The 19,415-nt window shown below is 43.0% G+C and overlaps 1 protein-coding gene across 5 annotated transcripts in view; it reads left to right on the plus strand.

The window, feature by feature from the left end:
- HTR2C (5-hydroxytryptamine receptor 2C) overlaps positions 1-19,153 on the plus strand; it is a 220,992-nt gene extending 201,839 nt beyond the window's left edge. For 4 of the 5 annotated variants that reach the window (XM_064713220.1, XM_064713218.1, XM_064713221.1 and 1 more), the window contains exons 4-5: positions 4,172-4,372; positions 15,414-19,153. In XM_064713220.1, coding sequence (XP_064569290.1) covers positions 4,172-4,372; positions 15,414-16,246 — 1,034 coding nt within the window. In that variant the 3' untranslated portion in view covers positions 16,247-19,153. The remainder of the gene's footprint in view (positions 1-4,171; positions 4,373-15,413) is intronic. The other variant, XM_064713222.1, reaches the window with a different exon arrangement.
- Positions 19,154-19,415: the final 262 nt, after the last annotated feature.

A 19,415-nucleotide genomic window follows, 5' to 3' on the forward strand; every position in this document is an offset into this window, starting at 1 on the left:
TGATTCATGCAGATTGCTGTGAGTTTCTCATGAAAAACTCTTGAAGATACAGAGATAAATTTTACGGAGTTCTTCACTTTATTGTTATGTAAGCAGGTATTTTGTTGCTGTTATTCCAGATTTGTCCTAGGTGTTATACTAGATTTTCCCAGGAGATATCCTGGAGCAGATTGTAGAAGTACTGAACATGTACAAGAAACAGACATTTTTTATTTTTCTGTACAACCATTCTCCTACAATCTGGAGTAATTCTGTTTTACGATTTGACTTAATTAATTTTGCTTCAATTTGCTGTGTTTTGTTCAGTCACCTCCTTCTACAGTAGCTGGTAATCCTGACTCTCATGCACACTGAACAATGCCAATAACAGTGCTAAGCAACTCTTTTTACCCATATGCATAAAGCTCTGACAAAAGTGACTCAGTTTCATAGCTGCCATCTTTCTTGATGAAAAACACAAAAAATGTAAGGAACTCTTATCTGACAGCAAATTAACTCCACACAGATATAGTCTGTGGCTATGCCAAAATGCCTTTGAGTTTCTTTGTTTTTCTGCCAGCAGTTTGTGCTCATCTCAGCTCTTCAGTGACACACAGGAACTGTGGTTTGCTATTTCCTCCTGGGGCAGGAGATGAAATCCCACCTGGGGACCATGACTTAAATATGAGTGTTTGTCCCATGTGTCCTGTGAGGAACCACATCAACCACAGATGCCATGAGATGCTATTCAGTCCTAGAGGCTGAGGCAATATTCTGCAGAAGTTTCCTTCTTGCAAGGATTTTTGCATGCTGATTTTATTCTGATCAGAACCAGAAGCTAGCACTGACCTCAAAGTAATATCACTGCAATAGTTTTCTGTACACTTTTCTCTGTTAATTTGGCCAGTGTAAATTTCTACACTCACAAAATATTTGGAGGCAAAATTCTGTGGTTTGATTACATGCTGTGTAAAGAAATACCAACTTGTTTTGATCTGCTACATTCATCTAATTCCCTTCAGCACTCTCCTATCTACCTATCTACACTTGTCTACCTGCCAGTGCATTAAATATAGGATTTTAAGGGCTCAGATTAGTTCAAGGTACAAAAATCTGTGTTAGTTACAAAGAACTTGGTTTTTTGCTTATGCAAGTGTTTAGAACTGTTTCTTTCTTGGAGCCAAATTTGGACTGAGATGAATATTTTTCACTGGAAATGCAATTACTATATCTTAGAGGTGCTGGGGTCCAAGAATTCATTTCACTCAGTCATCTGCTCTTCTAAATATAGGGTAATTGCTATTCTTTGTAAATGAAATAAGAGAAAAAAGAACAAATTAGAGAAATGTTACCCTCTGTAATTAGAGTGCTTCTGAGGATAAAATTGTTTTAAAGGTATAACATCGTTAACAGACTTTTTTTTTAATCCTTGTTTGCATCTTGGCACAGTCACAGGGCACATTTCCTATGTTTTGTACATTTATTCAAAACAGAATTAGAATAAAGCTGTTTTTCTTTTTTTACAAATTACTGGCTTTGTAGGCTGTGTAGGTGTTTTTCAAAGGCACGCACCATGCTTACTTAAAAATAATTACATTTTGAGCTAGAATATATATTATGCCCTTCCAATCGAGCTACTGTGATGTGTTACAAGCTGCCATTCTACAAATTTCCGGAGTGACATTTTGTTATTGCAGATCATTTTAGGAAACTTCCTGAGAAAGTAAAATGTCTACTGGTGGCTGTTTAGTTGGAAATGTAAGGGAGTGCCCTGGGAGAGGGAGGACTAACAGGATTTAGGAGAACTCCCATTTCACTTTTATCCTCAAAAGCATGCTGCCAGTTTGCCTGGGCAGTATTGAGGGCAGCATGGCTTGGGTGTGTTGGTGTCTGTCGTTTCTGTGCCAGGGCTGGCAGGAGGTGATGTCTGCTGTCCCCACACTGGGATGAGTGCTAGTGCACTTCAGCAGCAGAGGTTGTTCAGGGGGGAATCAGCCACTGGAAGTGTTTGGAAAGCTTGAAGGAAGAGGCAAGGGAGGCTGTTCATCATTCAATAATGCTGGAAAGGTGGTTGCTGTAGAAACCTCTTGCAGGTCTAGCAAATGTCAGCCATCAGACTGTGCCCGCTGCAGCAGCGCGGCTCAGCCCGAGAGGCTCCCACGCACAGGAAGCCTGGAGGCTGGATGGCTTTTTCTGGAGACACTGGGGGTTTCCTGGCCATCTGCCTGGTGTGGGGAGTAGCCATCAGTGTCACTGTTCCCTCTGCAGAGGCTGCTGCACAGCCATGATCACGCTGCCCAAGCTCCCAGGGACCGCTCTCTCCATCAGGGAGCACTCGGGGCTTTGTACTCCTGGTTCATCCCAGCTGAGCACAAAGCTGGCTCTGGCAGCTCAGAGGAGTACTGAGGGGTAAAGTGTGCTTTGGTGTGGGTTGGCAGTGAGAGCCTGGGGCTGTGCAGGGAGCACAGCTCCCACTTGAAGGATTTCTGACTTCTTCCCCAGAGCATTCACTGAGGCATCACCCAGAAAATCCAAAGTGTGCTTGGCTGCAGCTCTGAGCTCAATTGCAGGCTGATGGCAATGATGTCCTCAGCTATAACAAAGTGTGAAGTGAGCAAGAGGCAGGGAATTTGATCCTAGTGTTATAAAGGGGCTGAGTCATATTTAATCAAGCTCTATTCATTTGTACAGCAGAGGTGCCTTTTAAAGCAAAGATGCTCCAGCCACAAAGTGCTTTACTTAGTTCCCTTTGACAGGGACCTCTCAAATGCTTGCTGCTGTGGATTTCAGTCCACTCACAGGCCATTTAATAGACATGGTGCACACTCCCTGAAATGAGTGGCTTATCTCCCCAGAGGTGAGGTCTGGCTGTGTGGGTTTGGTGAGTACTTAGCACTTCATCTGCTTGTTTCCCACTGGTGAAATGAGCTAATGTGTCCATCTCATTCTGCTGTGCTCTTTGTGAAAGGTTCCTCGGCTTCTCTGGGACATTTCATAATAATTTACTCTGGTTCAGTTAATCTCAGGTTTCTGCATGAAGGTATTTTGGGTCTCTCTTGGCTGGGTAATTTGTTTCAAACTATGATTTCTGACACTAATATTTCATCCTTACCATTTGAGATCAGTAGGATGGAGCTGCACCATTCTTAATATAACATTGATTCTACTGAGTGATGATTCTGATCCTTGGGGTAAACTTGCTTTAGACATTCATGTTCTGAATGAAGACACAAGAATATCTCATTATTCAATTATTATAAAGTCTCTCATGTTTTCAGCTGCTATAGATACTCTTGATTTGTTTTGGTAAGAAGCCCAGAGCTTGGCAGAACATGTTATTGATCTCACACAATCCATTCTGGACACTGACATGGGGATATCATTCACAAATCAATTTTCTCTGAGCTTTGATTTAAGTATCAGTGGCCTTTGAGGATCTTTCTGGGTCACTTCTGCACTGAGTAAACTGTTTAATAAGTGCAGGCATCCAAATGAGCTGTGTGCCAGCTGCAGTCAGATGTGACTATTGAGTTTGTTCTTTTTTCTAATATAGTTTCTGTAAAGAATAACACCCCACTCTCCCTTCAGAGCAGTTTTTGAACTCCAGCCACTCAGTCCCAGCTGCTCTTTAAGGAGGCAAGTATTCCTTTGATATCAAGGCACACTGCCTGGGGAGAAAAGGTGAAGTAGTGTCATTTAGCTATGTGTTAGACTGTGCACAAAAACTGTCTGCTACCTTTCTCCTCAGCAGACAGAAACTGAGACTGATATGTCAAGGAAGTTTTAGAAAGGATCTGAGTCAAGTTAATGCCAAAAAGTTCTTTGCAATCCATGAAAACAATGTGATGAGTGAGTTATAAAGGAATGTAATATTTGATTTTGTAAAGATATGGAAGAAAGGTTAAGAGTGGGAAACAGCGCAAAAATGGTCATTTGCAGGCACTGCCTTTTAGTTACTGGTCACAGAAACCACATGTGTGGGAACTGGCTATGGGTTTATGGAGTGTCCAGAGCCAGGAACTTCCCATAGAGAAGTCCCATGAGAGGTTTCCCGTCCATCCCTCATGCACGTGCCCCTTACTGGTGTCACAGACCTAAAATATCCCAACAGTTCCTCAGAAATGATGGCCTAGCTTCCCAAATCACTTCCTTTCCTTTTTTTCCTTTCATTTCTTTTCTCTCTATGTTTCAGATTATGCTTGGCCTTTGCCTAAACAGTTGTGCCCTATATGGATTTCCCTAGATGTGCTCTTTTCAACTGCATCTATTATGCATCTCTGTGCCATCTCTCTTGATCGGTACGTAGCAATTCGCAATCCCATTGAGCACAGCCGCTTCAATTCCCGCACCAAGGCCATTATGAAAATTGCTGCAGTTTGGACCATATCCATAGGTAAGCAACGTGGCTCTTGACTGTGTCTGAATGAATAATAGTGTTACTCCAATTTTCATTTAGGATTTTTTTTTTTAAAGAGGATACTCAAATTAATTTACCTGGCCTGCATGCCTGAGTACAATAACTGGAAATGGAAGCCTTTCCTTGCAGCTGGTGAGAGCAGTCATTTTTCAGAGCACCACTGCTGCTTGTGTCCCTGTCAAATGTGCTGATAACAGCAATACCAGGACAAGTGGTGCTGTAAAACTGCAGTGTAAACAGAGCAGCAAACAGCATTAGCACAGCCCGGCACGGGGAGCACGGCCAGCTCCGAGCGCACGGCTGCGCTGCGGTGGCTGCAGTGGAACTCTCTCAAGGCCTGGTAATGGTCTGAGTGGAGCTGCACGGGGTTGGAGGCAGGCTGCCAGCCAGGTATTTACTGCTCCTGCTCAGCCTTTATAGCCTGGGCTGCTGCTGGTACTGAGCTAGCAAGTTTGAAGGTAAATGAGGAGTAGGCAGAAGACACAAGCGTATTAATTTGATAAAGCACAATAAATAAAGCAGCAGTAAAATAGGGAAGAAAACACAAAATTATGGCAAAATGACACTGTAATACTGAGAATTCTGTGAAGAAATTTTGTTTTGTAGAACTCTTTAAATGTGCTTTAAAAGACATTTGAGGGCAGGGGCAGAATTGTATGACCACTTCCATTTGCTGTGTTGCCTTTTGTGCTTGTTTAAAATGCAGTCTTACAGAGATTTAACATTTCATTTCTATTTTATGAATGGGAATTATGAATCTTATGAAGTGGTTTTTGCTTTCAGTGCTGTATACAAGAAAAAGCATGTTCCAGGTGTTTGAATTTCTCCTGAGTTTTTGCCTGCTTTAGAAGTGGAATATGATTCTGGATGTCTGGGTGCTACAGGGACTGATTTTGAAGAATCTTGACTTGGGAAAAGGCAATGAGAAAAACCCAAAAAATTATAAAATAGGGAAAATATATTTTCTCTCCTCATGAACATAACAAGAATATCTATTAGAAACAAATTTTCATGTGTCACAGGCCTGCTCCATTTCCCCTGGTAATATAATCCACAGTGAAATTTGATTTGGTTTAATCAATTAACTTAGGATTTTTTTTAAATTATTATTACTATTATTTTAAACTCTCTGTGCTCTCTACTTGACATGGGAAAGAAAGCTGCTGAATTCAATACATAAGCAGTCACATGAGGACAAGTTCACATGGGCTTGGTTTGCACAGGCTCAGAGTCAGCACAGAATTCGTGCTCCACGTTGCGCTGGAATGCAGAGGGAGAGCTGACAGACACCCCCCAGGCTGAGATGTATAAATCACATTGCAAAATCTGGGCAATAAAACTGTTCTGCTTGCATTTTTGGAGCTAACTTGCAGATTTCTGCCTGTGCTGCCTTAGATGTTGCTGACGTATCCTTAGAAATTTTGGCTAGTGCTGAAGTGGCTGCCTGCACCAGTGCCTTGAGGAGCAAGTTGTGGTTTGGACTTGGGTCCAAGGGATAAAGTTGCTACTTCATGCATGGTTCACTGATTCAGCAGACTGGTAAGGAAATCTGGTGCCTGGCCAAGCAGTAAAGACACAGGCCACTCTCTTCATGGCACTGTTTGGAAAGGATTGGGCTCATGATGATGGAAAATAGGAAGACTGTGACCTCTGCTGCACCCCAAGGGAGGTGGCTGTGCTGCTGTACAGTGCAAACACTTCACCCCTACCCAGCTTCCTCAGGAGATCTTTAACTCTGCATTGGATAGGATCTCAAACAGCTGAAAGGATGAAGCTTACAAGGCACAGCTTGGAAAGGAGATGAAACAGCACTTTTCCACAAGGCACATGGTTTGTCAGCCCTCCATAAGGCAATGGCTGTTGCAGCTGTTCCCCAGCACCCCAAAGTCTTTAGGAAGAAGCTGTGAGCAGCTGCTCTGTGGGATTTTTGTGGAGCACAGAGCTTTGGGGGGCTGCCATGGGCAGCACTTCCCTCCCAGGTGCAGCTGTGCCTGTGTGCCCTCCTGAGTTGGGATCACAGCTGGGAGCACGTGCAGCACATCTGGGCTTTATGTTCAGTTTGTTCTCTTTGATGAAGCTACTGCTGGCTCAGGAGAGCCTTTGCTTGCATCCATTTTTTTTTTGAAGATAGAGGCAGAATCCCTTCTCCCCAGACAGTCTGTTCAGGGCACTGAAATGCTGTTAGATTTCCTCCCCAGTGCATATGATGCCCTTTTACTTGGGCTTTCTGCAGTAGGGTGCATTAAATGGAGAAAGAGAAGTACTCTTGGTATGCATCTAGTTCATTTTTAGCATAACTATTTGTACTTCATAAATGAATTTAGAAATGTGGCAGACAAGGGAAAAAACTGAGCATGGAATGAAACAGAACTCACTCAAAGTGTATTGCTGCTGTTTTCTGGTTCTTAACTGCCTTACCAGTCACTTGGAAATGCCTGGTGAAATCCTGTGCTCATTTCAGGAGGATGAAATAGGTTAAATGAATTCATCCTCACTTTGGTGTTAAGTGTCACAAAAGAATTTGGGCATTTCTGTTTGTGATTAAGCTTCAAATTCAAAGCAGGGCTCAAGTGCAGGCTGGTCAGTTTGCAATTCCTAAATCCTGCTTCAGATGAAGAAACTTTTAAATGCATTCCAGTCAAAGAATCCTGAATTCAGTTTCTGAATCAGAATTCAAAAGAAGAAGTAAAAAGCATGTAATTTATCTTAATTCAGTAGCTTTGCATTCCATTTTTCTGAAGTATTAATGCTGACAGCAAAATATAAAAGAGGTTCTTTTGCTCATTGAGCTACAAATTTGTCAAGGTGCACAAGCCTAAACTTATGATTAGGTTTTAAAGTAGGGGAACATAACAGAGTCCTCCTGTCTCTTGACAATTTCTTTGTGAATAGGTCTTTTCCAAAGTTCTCTTTGTTCGAGATAAAAGTACATCACAGACAATTGTCCTGTGCTTTAGCAAACATAACTTAGCAAGATTTTTGTAGTCAGTTAGAGGAAAAGTGGCTGTGAAGGGCTGGGCTTGTAAAAATTAGTTTTGTGGTAGATAGCACTGTGCTGAGGCTGGAAATTAAAACACAGGCAACAGAAATATCCTCACAATTGAAAATGAAAATCAATTTTAGGTGTGAGCCTGCTGGCAGTCTTGGTATTGTTTCAAGATTTCAGACTTTGTGTAGTTTCAAAGTTTTCACCAGTTACTTGGGTACTTGGCCATCTCACAGCCTCCTCTGCCCTGCTGTGAGGAGGTGAGTGGAGTCCCCATGCAGGGCTCAGCAGTGGTGAGGAGCAGCCAAACCCTGGGAGCACACTGGGTCATACAGGAGAAAGTGGTAATTGGGTAACATTAAAATAAACAAAATATCCCTCTGAAAATCTGAATGAAAGCACTTCATTGATGTGGAGGTACACACACATTGCTTCTGATATGAAAATAACTGAAACATTTTAATTCTGCAGTTCCTTGTGACCCAATATATGTTGAAAGGCTTTTTCCTCTGCTTCCTGGGGTGTTCAAGGTTTGGTCATTTGCTATAGAGAGCTGAAATTACACATGCTGCCAATTTTCCAGCTGACAGTTTCACATCCTCACAAGCAGTGTAAATTCAATTTAGTTCATAAGTGACCAAGATAGGGCTATCCCTTAAATTTTTCTCTGTGTGTCAGTGCCATAGGCAGATGCCACAAACTGTGTGTGTGTGTCTGTATGTGTGTGTGCATGTTTGAAATCTTTTTCATTCTTTTTGTGACTCATTAATGAGATCATCATTTTGATTTCAGGGAGGTACCTGAGGTTTGTGTGTATGATAAACCATTCAGGTTTAAAAATGAAATTTAAATCCCCATTCAACTTTCATAGTGCTTCATTGTTTTATTTAGGAGATCTATTTATAGAAATATGGAAGAATATGAAAAGTATAAATGTGTGCTGTGAGGATCAGTACACTCATCTCAGACTAAGTGAACTTACATCTAACAGCTTTTTGTTTCTGCCCTGAGTGTTTGTGTCTCTCAGGGGCTGAGCAGCCTCATGCTTGCAAGCTGCTCTAATGATGTCCTTCAAGAGCCTCCAGATACCAGCTGAGCCTTCTCCTCTCTCACTGGAGACAATCCTGGAGTGGCAGCACTGATCCAAAAGGAATTGTGCTCCCCTAGGGCAGGGGGATGTGCTGAGGGCAGGTGGTGCAGGGAGACAAAGGGGGCCTGGAACAGCTCTCGGAGCTCCCTGAGGTCACAGCCCCAGAGCACATGCAGGGTTCTGGTTTGCATTTCTGCCCATCAGTGCCTCTCGGGTCAGGGGCAGCCCAGCAAGGCATTTCCATGGCTCCTGTGCTGGTGGGGTGTGTTTGCTCCTGGCACCCTTTGCTCTGTGCTGGAGCTGCTCCTGGGAGATCATGCTTTGGGACAAGAACAAAACCCCAGGAATTTCTTTGCAGGCTTCAGGTTAGCACAAACCTCTAGACAGATTTCATGGGAAAAGGGCAAAACCACTGCTGATAAAGAAGACAGCCCATGGAAGGTCAAAAATATGTTCATTTGGGATTTTGCTCAAACCTTTCCCACTAAGCAGGCAGGCTCTGTGGCTCATCACTTGGATGCAAGGAAGCAGTGCTGAAACCACTGTTACTGGCAAAGCAGAGGTTAGACAATCACCCTCCATTTCCTGGAAAAACATACACATTCCTGACTATGAGCACTGCCTGAACAGAAGGCCAGCAACGACATATATTGCTGGGAAAATGGTTGGATGCTAGTAAAGCCTAAGGGAGCTTAATATCTTTCCAGGTCTGGGAGATTTAAAATACACTGTATTAATGTACTTTAATTTTTTTTTTTTTGCCTTTTTCTATTTGACACTGAATGGCTGACAGGGTATGTTTGACTAAAATTCTTTTCTTGAGAGCATGGGGATTGTAGTTCGGCCTGTAGGCAGAGGTGCTGCAGTGATGCTGATCTGATAATTTTTGTTTGCCTCACCAGAGGTGGCATTAGCATTGCAAGCTGGGCTGCAGGTTGCCTTTTGTGGAGCAGTAGAGGTGGCTTCTGCTCATAAAACTTTTTCAGACCTGCCTTCTGGTCATGGGTGAGACTGAAATATTTGCTTTATGACACTAAGGTGTCATCTGCCTGTTTCCCACTTGTTTGAGATGTCTACAAAGTTATTTTATCTATAGACATTTTTTTGATTGAATGCTTGTTCCATGATTCCCAAGGGGGTCATTGATCTCCCCAGCACAGTATCAAGAGTTATCAAGGTGAGGAAGAACATATTGGCTGGTAACAAGCTGAATTCAGAGTTAGGGAAGTACCTTGTGATTCCAGGTGATTTCAGGGTGCTTGGATTGGTTTGACCTTGTCACTGGATGTCAGTGAAAGGTTTTGCCTGGGACAGCAGCAGATGGTGACAGTATGTGAAGAATTTGGACAGAAATTAGACTGAGCATCCCACCAGGTCTGTTCCCATGAGCAAGGGGGATGCTGATGTTTGTGTCTGAGGTTCTGCTCCTGAGCATCAGTCCAGGACTGCCTGGGGCAGCCCAGCCCTGGCAGGGCTCTGGTGTGAGCAGGATCCCCATGACCCTCCTTCAAATGCACAGTTCAGAAACTGTGCAAACCAACAGAAGTCATTGAGCAAAATAGAAGGGCAAGTGGGAAAGTAATTTATTTCTTCTGTCTTATACTGTTGTTTGCTGGTTTTCCATCTGGCTCAGGTTGCTCAGTGCTCTCCCAAGGTTTGAGAAAAGGTCAGCAGCTTATCCAGGCACAGTCACTAATGGCTTTCATCTGTTTGCAGTTGTGCTTGCTGCGGGCAGGGAGATCCTTCAAAGTTCATCCCCCCTTTTATCTTTGGCTTTAAACCAATACAAGGCTGGCACAATTGTTTTATTGGAATGGTCAGATAAAACTAGAGCTAATCCGGCCCTGAAGGGGCATTGTTGCAATATTAGTACATGAAAGGCACTGCAGTTAGTCTGCTGAAATATGAAGACAATATGGAATTCTAGTGATTTTGAACACTTCAGAAGCCAACATTCTTCAATTTTCCTCTGAAAAGCTTTGGTTTCTAAACCCACTGTCTCTTCCTGCACACTGCAGGAGGCTGCTGGCTGGTGGGGTTTGCTTCTTGCTGTCTGAATGAGAGAAATGTGCAGGAACTTTGTGAGGCAGCTATGAAACCAAACAGATTTGTTTTAGTTTAAATATGAGGTTTATTTTCATTTATGTTTGTTTAAATATGAGGTTAAAGATGTAGATTTGAACATGTAGTGTTCAGCAGTGTTCTTGTTTTTACACTGGTGTATTTGTGGCAGCCACAGACTTGTTTGGCACACAGCTTTCTCTTTGCTATTTCCTTTTCAATTGTCTGTAGATGTCAGGAGAGTGGCAGTGAGGTCCAAAGAGCTTTTCCCATGGACACAGCAGACTTTGAATTCAGTGCTGACCCCAGGAGAGGTGGTCCCTGGCCTTCCCAAGCTCCTGTAGCTGCAGCAAAATGTGACCACTCTTGTATTCAGCCTGAGAATTCCACACATGGAAAGTCAGAGTAAACCCATATGCCTCTGTTTTCTTTAGTTAGGTAGTTGTCCTTGGAGAAAATGTGTTCATGTAGAAGAGTGGAAATTCTTGCCTTTTTTAGTGGAAATAACCATCAAAGACACAGTTATTCAGTAATCTCTGTAATCTCTGTCAGGCTCCTGGGCTTTCACCAAAGAAAACAAGGTATTAAACACAAAAAATATATTGTTTTTCATTTAAGTCAAAGTATCTGTGAATATAAATTTGGGCTTTTTAGCCAACTTTTTCTCTAGTAAATATTTAATAAATCTGTATTTGTAGTCATTTGGGTTTTGTTTTATTAATTTAAAATCTGTGAAGAGCATCTGTTACTCTGTGCCCACAGTATCATCTCAGCCCCATTTGGTGAACATTTCTGCTGGCTTAAGGACATCTTTAAAGCTGACAGGCAGCAGTTAGGACAACATTTGTAATTGGATTTGTAATCCAGAGGATCCCTCTCTCTGTAGCTTCCTGCTGCTCTGTCAAACAAGTTAAAGGAGGAAAAATATCCCATTCACCTTCTCTGCTGTGGTGTAAAGGGATGTCCTGCTCAAGCTGCTGCCTGGCAGAAGGGTGCCCAGAGCAGGGACCTGGTTCTTGGCTTACTGGCTGGTAGTGGCTGGTTGTGTCTTCTTGCTGGGGCAAATCAGCTGTGCCAGGCACTGCTCAGGCTTCAAACAACAGGGCCAAGTTTGCTCTGAGGAGCCCTGTGATATGCAGCACTTTAACCTTGCAAGTTTTAGGAGCAGCACTGCCTGTTTTGGGGAATTTGCTGCCACCTTAGTTAGAAAGGGTTATTTGACACAACTGGAAAATGCCTCTGAGGCTGGAGACTTGAGCTCACTACATCAGCCTGATGTTTGTTGATGAAGAGTGTGTCAGGGAGAAGCTCAGGAAATGCTCTGCACTGGGGCCCAGAGAGCTGCACTGACAATGGGCTGTGGACAGCAGGCAGTTTCAGAGCCTCTGGCCTGATTGGACACTCACCCTCCTGCACTGCTGTGGGGTTTGGTATTCTCTGACCACCTCAGTTCCTAAATTATGGACAGGTAAATCTGCATTGTTAGTGCTGTGGATTGCTTGAGTCAGGTGGAGCTGGATGCTTTCTCTGCACTTGTTCAAAGGGCAGAACTCAAGTCAGGCAGGCATCTGTGTTCATCCACGTCCAGGAGCCCTGGGAATGCTCAGGGTTGATCAAGGCACCCCTGCTGAAACAGGGCCAGGCTGTGAGCTGTGTGTGCAAGCAGGTTTTAGTGCATTTTGGATGGTGGTAGCAGTGATTTGCAGGTTTCCCCATGAAGGAACCTCCTCTGAAGTGTCTGAGACCTTTCACACTTCTCACTGTGGGTCAGTCCCTGTTGCCCAAGGTGGGTACAGAATTGGCTCCCTTTCAGACTCAATTGTGCAGTGGATTGGTGATAAATCATATATTAAAGACAAGTTTCAAAGGAGAGGTGTGAAGTGAAGGAAGGCATTAGAGATGAGGGTAGTGCTGAATCCAGCTCACAGCTGAATCAAAGCATGTGGCCAGCTCATCTGAGGGCATCTTTCTTCCTACTGCTCTTAATGATGGGATTTTCCCAGACTGGAAGAAAGTGCAAATAAAGACTTAGTGCTCTCTTTCTTCTGTGCGTTCTCAGTTTGAAATCTCACATTCTCATGTGAGAGGTAAGAGACACTTTTCCATTTATCCACTTTTCCAGCAGCTGCCCCCTCATTCCCTGTCATTAAGGCTGAGCTATCTCATGCTCATGCAGAGTTTTAGGCTGCCATCAGTGCTCTTGATTTGTTTATCCATCATATCCCAGAACTAGGTTATTCTTCCCAAATGTACCTTATGTGTGTCACATAAATGTCAGTTTATGTGTGAACATATCCCAAAACCTCATCTCCTTTCCCTTGGCTAAAGCAATAACACCAACTTAAATGATGACTACTTCATGAATGAACTTTCATTCATTTTGGAGTTTCATTTCAAAGGTTAGGTGTTACAGAGGGCACTAAAGCATAAAATTATACATGCAAATATAACTCCAGTGTAATGCCATGGACCTAATTTAGATTTCTTCTTTGTGTAGAGAGTGCTCAGTCTAACTTCCACCATCTCCCAGATGTCTGTGGTTTGATGGAGCCAAGGCATTAGGATGAGGTCTTTAATGATGGGTTTCTGAGGTGAAGGTTATTGCAGTGGCAGGGAATTGGCACAAGGAAGATAGCAGGTAACATATCAGAAAGGAGGCAGCTGCCTTGCCAAAGGTGAACTCATGAGCATTGGCATGGAGAGGGAAGGAAGAGCAAATCCTGGAACTAGTACTAAGCTAAGAAAACACATGCTACAGTCACAGAAGACATTTATCATCCTTAATTTTCAGAAGAAATTCCATCACTTGATTACTGCCAAATGGTAATTTTCTGGTAATGACAAATAGCAGATGAATTCCCCAGAATCCTGAAAAACACTTAGCTGGAGTAGTAAAAATGCCCTGGTTAATCTCTTAAGCATGTAATTCTTCCTGTTAAGAAATTTAGAGTCCCACAGGATTAGCTTTTTGAACCTGTGATGTTCACAGCAACTCCAAAAAATCAATTCAGACACAACAGTGGCCTCAGTGTTGTTATTTCTTGGGTGGAGGAGCTCAAGGAGGGCATGGCCAGTCACAGACACACAGACCACTGAGGAGTGAACAGCCAGGTGCCCAGAGGGGAGCACAGAATTCACTCTGTTGCTCTCTAACTGCTCAGGTGTGCAGGGCTTTTTTGTTTCTTTAAAAGAGAAAAAAACAACTTAAAGAGAAATAAAGAGAGATAATCAAAAACATAGAATGAGTTTGGCATGAGGAGAGAGACTGAATAGAATAGCATCCTTCAGCTCCAAAAGAGAAGTCAGACAGGAGAGATGATAACAGGTCTCTAAAATCATTTAGAAGGTGGAAAAGGTGACCAGATAGTGATTATTCACTGTTTCTCACAGTACACGTACAGAGGGGAGTCAAAGGAAATTATCAGGCAGCAAATTTAAATGAGCAAGAAGCACTTGGTTCAGATGAAAAACAGAGAGATTGTGGAACTGAATGCCAGTGAGTATTGTGGAGTTAGAAATGAGATGAAGGATTCATAAGATTTATCATGAAGATAAATCTCTCAAAGGTTGTTTTAAAAATGAGATCTGGATGCAAATTCTTGCTTTGGAATTTTCTAAGGTATAATGCTTACAGCTGCCCCGTTTTGTACCCATTTTGTACCATGGCCCTAAACTTCTGGTACTTGCCAAAGATACGAGACAGGACTAGATGAACCCATGATACTTTAACTAGATCTGGCCCATCACGTGTTTTCTGTGCACACAGGTTGTGGCATTCCAAAATATGTTGTTGCCTCTGGAAGGTTTTGGGTCTGTCCTGATGTGGGACTGAGCTTCACAGATCAAGGGATGAAGTTTGGATCTCAGTACATGTGAAAAATATTTAAGTGATGTCTTGCAAATACCACTTTCTGTTTGCACTGAGATTGTGTACAACTCTCCTGAGATCCAGAACTTTGCTTCCATGTGTCTGTGATGCCATGCAAAAGTGGCTATTTTTCTGTCAGGGTTATTTTAATTACTGTAAAGATCTTGCTCTTGAATCTTCATAGCTGTAGTGCTTTCGTATTTTGAAAATTTTTCTCTTTAAAATTTGCTCCTTTCTACCCTGTGACAGTGATTTCAAGCTACCACCCTCAAACTGGTGGGTATGGAGTGGTCAGCTGGAACACAGCAGAGTGGTGACTGCCTTTCCTACACCCACAAATTCCAATTAATGCTAGAAAAGTAGGAGTTAGGCTGCATTCACTGAGTCAGCTGTGGAGCACAGCAAAGCTGCTGCTGTTCCTGGAGGAGGGTGTCCTACCCTGGAGCTGTGTTCCCAAGAGTGTTGTTAGATGTTTTCCCTTTCACCTGGAAGCAGTAACTGTGACCGTGTTCACAGGGGCCGGAGGATGAGGGAAGAGATGAGGATCTGACTCCATGTTTCAGAAGGCTTGATTTATTATTTCATTATATATATTATATTAAGACTATACTAAAAGAATAGAAGAAAGGATTTCATCAGAAGGCTAGCTAAGAATAGAAAAAGAAAGAATTATAACAAAGGCTTCGGTCTCGGACAGAGAGTCTGAGCCAGCTGACTGTGATTGGCCATTAATTAGAAACAACCACATGAGACCAATCACAGATGCACCTGTTGTATTCCACAGCAGCAGATAATCATTGTTTACATTTTGTTCCTGAGGCTTCTCAGCTTCTCAGGAGGAAAAATCCTAAGGAAAGGATTTTTCATAAAAGATATCTGTGACACAGTAACTTCTCTTCCAAGCAGCTTTAGGCAGTGGGCTGAATGTGTGCAGGACCTGCATTGTCTCTGCTGCCTCTTTGGAGCCTTGTCTCCAAGGGTAACCGTCTCCTTTTTGGTTTCATTTTCCTAGGGATATCCATGCCTATTCCGGTCATTGGTTTGCAGGATGACTCCCGGGTGTTTGTAAACGGGACCTGCGTCCTGAATGATGAGAACTTCGTCCTCATTGGATCCTTCATGGCTTTCTTCATCCCCCTCATCATCATGGTGATCACGTATTGCCTGACTGTCCAGGTGCTGCAGAGACAGGCCACGGTGTTCATGTGTGGAGAGGTGCCCAAGCAGAGGAGGAGCAGTGTGAACTGCCTCAAGAAGGAAAACAACACAGAGAACATTTCAATGCTTCACAATCACGAGGGGGCCTCCCACTTGAACTCCCCTGTCAATAAGGAGGCGGTGCTGTTTCGGAAAGGAACGATGCAGTCTATCAACAATGAGCGAAGAGCCTCCAAGGTCCTGGGCATCGTCTTCTTTCTGTTCCTCATCATGTGGTGCCCGTTTTTCATCACTAATGTCATGTCTGTGCTTTGCAAGGAAGCCTGTGACAAAGACCTGTTGAGTGAGCTGCTGGACGTGTTTGTTTGGGTGGGGTACGTGTGCTCCGGGGTCAATCCCCTGGTGTACACCCTCTTCAACAAAACCTACCGCAGGGCTTTCTCCAACTACATCCGCTGCCAGTACAGGCCTGGCAAAAAATCAGCCCTGAGGCAGAACCAGTGTCTGAACGTGACCTCAACAGCTTTGTATGGGAAGGACCTGACTTTAACCAGTTATAGAAATGGCAATGAGTTCAATAGCATGGAACTGGATGAAGCTGAGGAGGGCCTTGAGATGCAACCGGGGACTTCAGAGCTCTCCATAAACAGCTGTAATGTTGTAAGTGAAAGAGTGAGCTGTGTGTAAAAGTGACTCTCACAGACCTTTGCTACGGGGTAACTGTAGCCAAAATATATTGTGTAAAAATGTAAGTGTCGGTCAAAGGACTATGTAAATATTGCATTCTGAACAAAGCTTTTGGTTTTTTTTAAAGAGAAAAAAGAATTGTCTTTCCAGTCCAGTACTTAAAATAATATATATTAATATACTGCAGTGAAGTTTAAGGTTCTATATTTACTGTTAATACTAGATCAGAACTATTAGTTACTTTGCATATGTCATGGACAAAATGTTTGAATTCTTCTTCCAGTGCATGAACAAAAATGCTGAATATTTATCTCAGGTGGAATTTGCTGGAGTCCAGAATGGCACGTTAATAGTTATATATCAAATACATGCTATTAGACTTGGTCAGTAGAACTTTCTTTTTCAAGTTGACAGTAAATATATACTTTAAATCCTCACCCCTATTTGTGCCGTGTAAAGACTTTACAGAAACCTGGCAGAGAGACATCACAACAGCGTAGTGGCCGTGCAGGCACCTGGCCAGACATGTCCTGTTAAGTGTAGTGGCTTCTGCCATGCTGGGTCAACCTTGCACTTCAAGGGACCTTTGTTAGATTCTGGCTCCCTCTCCAATCCTGCTGTTTTCTTTCTGTCCCTCAGGAGGCTCTGGCTCCCCTAAGAGAGGCAGGGAATGTGGTTTTGCAGTCCTGGCTGGGATCATTTGGGCTGGAGAAGAAGTGTGAGAAGCAGAGTGATCCCCAGTTACCTAGTTCAAGCATCCAGTAAATGGAAGGCCTAGGATTCATTAAAAGCCCTCCTCTGGTCTTGCAGGTAACCATCAGCTGTGGGGTGGAGCAGGCTGTGTGGCCAGCTCTGCCTTCACAGATTGCTGGAGGACCAGGGGCTTTGGCCTGTCTGAAGAAAAGCACTCTGGCTTTGGAAGAGCCCAAATCTCTGCTCTTCTCACTCCTCACATCTAGATATTCTTTAGCTGGTTTGCCATTTGCTTTTATTTTCCATCCCAGTGCTGGTGACAGGACAGTGCTTTGGGCACAGAGCAGAAGGTTCTCTGTGTGTGGTGCTGGCCAGGCTCAGGCTGTGAGCAGCAGGATGTGCCTGCCTGGGGAGTGCTGGAGACAGGAGTGAGAGAGGGTCCCTGCTCCTGTCTCAGGAGGGGCTGGGCAGAGCTGAACACAGCATGTGACTGGAATCATTTGCTGGTGACACTGTTCTAAAGCAAATGGTGACCAGGGACAGCAGGGAAGCAGACCTGGAGCTGGTCTGCATGGAGTATGAATCTGGAGTAACTTTAAAATTTGATTTATTCCATTTTACTCCCAAACTAAATTAGAATATATCATATTAACACCACTTACATCTTTAATGAAAGCATCCACATTGGGATTGAATGTATTTTAAGTAATCTGCTTTTAATACACACCATGTATAATTTGAATTAATTTTCCTCTGCATTCCTGTGTACACAAACCCTCCAAGGCACTGTGTCTTTCTGGCACTGTGCCTCTGGGGTGATGCCTCTCATGCAGATTTCCTTATGTGGAGTATTGTCTAATGGCAGATATCACCCATAAGGTTTTTATATCTTCATTAACTACTACACAGATGCTGCAGTGCCCATCTAACATGGATGCATTTAGCATCACTGACAGCCTCTGGCTAAGATAATTGTCAGAACACAGAAGCTTACACTAGGCATGGATAAATCACATTTATTTACATGAATTGCTTGTACTCTCAGCTTCCTGTATTCATTCCATTAAAACTAACTTGTAGAAGAACTGGAAAATTCGGCCAGTGCTTGAGGTGCTGTTGCATGGCTGTGTGCAGCTACAACCTTGTCGAGGCCACTACTGAAACACAACATTTGGGCTGTATCTGCTGCTGGGTTGATCCCAGAATGATGCACTGAAGTTGATCATCCTCTCTCCCTCATCCCCTCCTGGGATAAATCCATAGTACTTCCCTGCAGGCAGATGAGGTATCCCAGTGCAGAGTGCAGAGCTGCTCCATGTGCCAGCCTGCAGATAACACTGTGGGCTTGAATACTTGGGAATCCACTTGCCTCTCCAAAAAGGTCAAGTAATCAGCAGGAAAAACACTGGCCAGAGACACAGTTGCGCCTTCAGCAACTGCCCTTTACCCTGAGTCAGATTTTATTATCTCAAAAAGTACAGAAAAATCAGAAAAATCACAGTGCATTTTAATTTTTTCCCCTTTCAGTGAATTTATAGCACATCTCTTCCAAACATGTATGTGTGTGTGTATATATATATATACACACACACACTTGTGAGTTTGTACTTATATATATACACACATATATATATCTATCTTTCAGAACCAACCACAGACTTTGAAAGCATTTAGCAATAAGTTGAATTACAGTAGCTTCTAGCACATGTGTAAGTTGTGTGAATAGCTCATTTTCCAGCTGGAGCTCAGTGTAAGTGTTCACACAGGCATTGTCTTTGCATGGGAGCCTTCATGTCTCACCCTTGCCAGTTCTGTTGTATGGGCAAAAAGGGAACCTGCTATATTTGGATGTAAATAATGAGAATTGAACAGAGAATTTTCAGAATTTTTATAAGTGTTTTTAAAAAAAATTCAGCGCCAGAACTGTAAATATGCCAACCTCAGCTGGACCTGTTCTGATGTCCATCTCATGTCTGGATGAAGAGCCAAGGGGACTGACTGCCTTACAGCGCCTGCGTTCCTCCCAGCCAGCAGGGGAGAACATTTCTCTGAATGGTTAAAAACTGTCACCTACCCAACTTTCTTTGGGTCATTCACATCAGGGTTTTGTGATGCTGCTATTAATTTATTAAAGAAAGTTTGTTGGTTTAATCATTCTTCATTATTTATTTTTTTCATGATCTATCAGAAAATAAATGAGTGAACATGCCCTCTCTTTCTTTCATCTGTCCCCAGTTAAAATATGTCCTGACCAAAAAACCAAACCAACCGCAAAAAAGGAAGATAAGGGTCTATACTTGATGTATGGCCCACAGCTGCTTAATCACAGGAATTAGTGTCAGCAGATGTCCCAACACTCCCAACCCCAAAATTTGTTAAATGTGAAAGCAGTGATAGACTATTCTCCCTCTTCAAATTGTTCCCTTTCAGGAACAACTGTTAAAATTTACAATTTTTTAAACTATATGAATTTGAA

The sequence above is a fragment of the Zonotrichia leucophrys genome, chromosome 4A (assembly GCF_028769735.1).
Source record: "Zonotrichia leucophrys gambelii isolate GWCS_2022_RI chromosome 4A, RI_Zleu_2.0, whole genome shotgun sequence".
Taxonomy (NCBI): Eukaryota; Metazoa; Chordata; class Aves; order Passeriformes; family Passerellidae; genus Zonotrichia; species Zonotrichia leucophrys.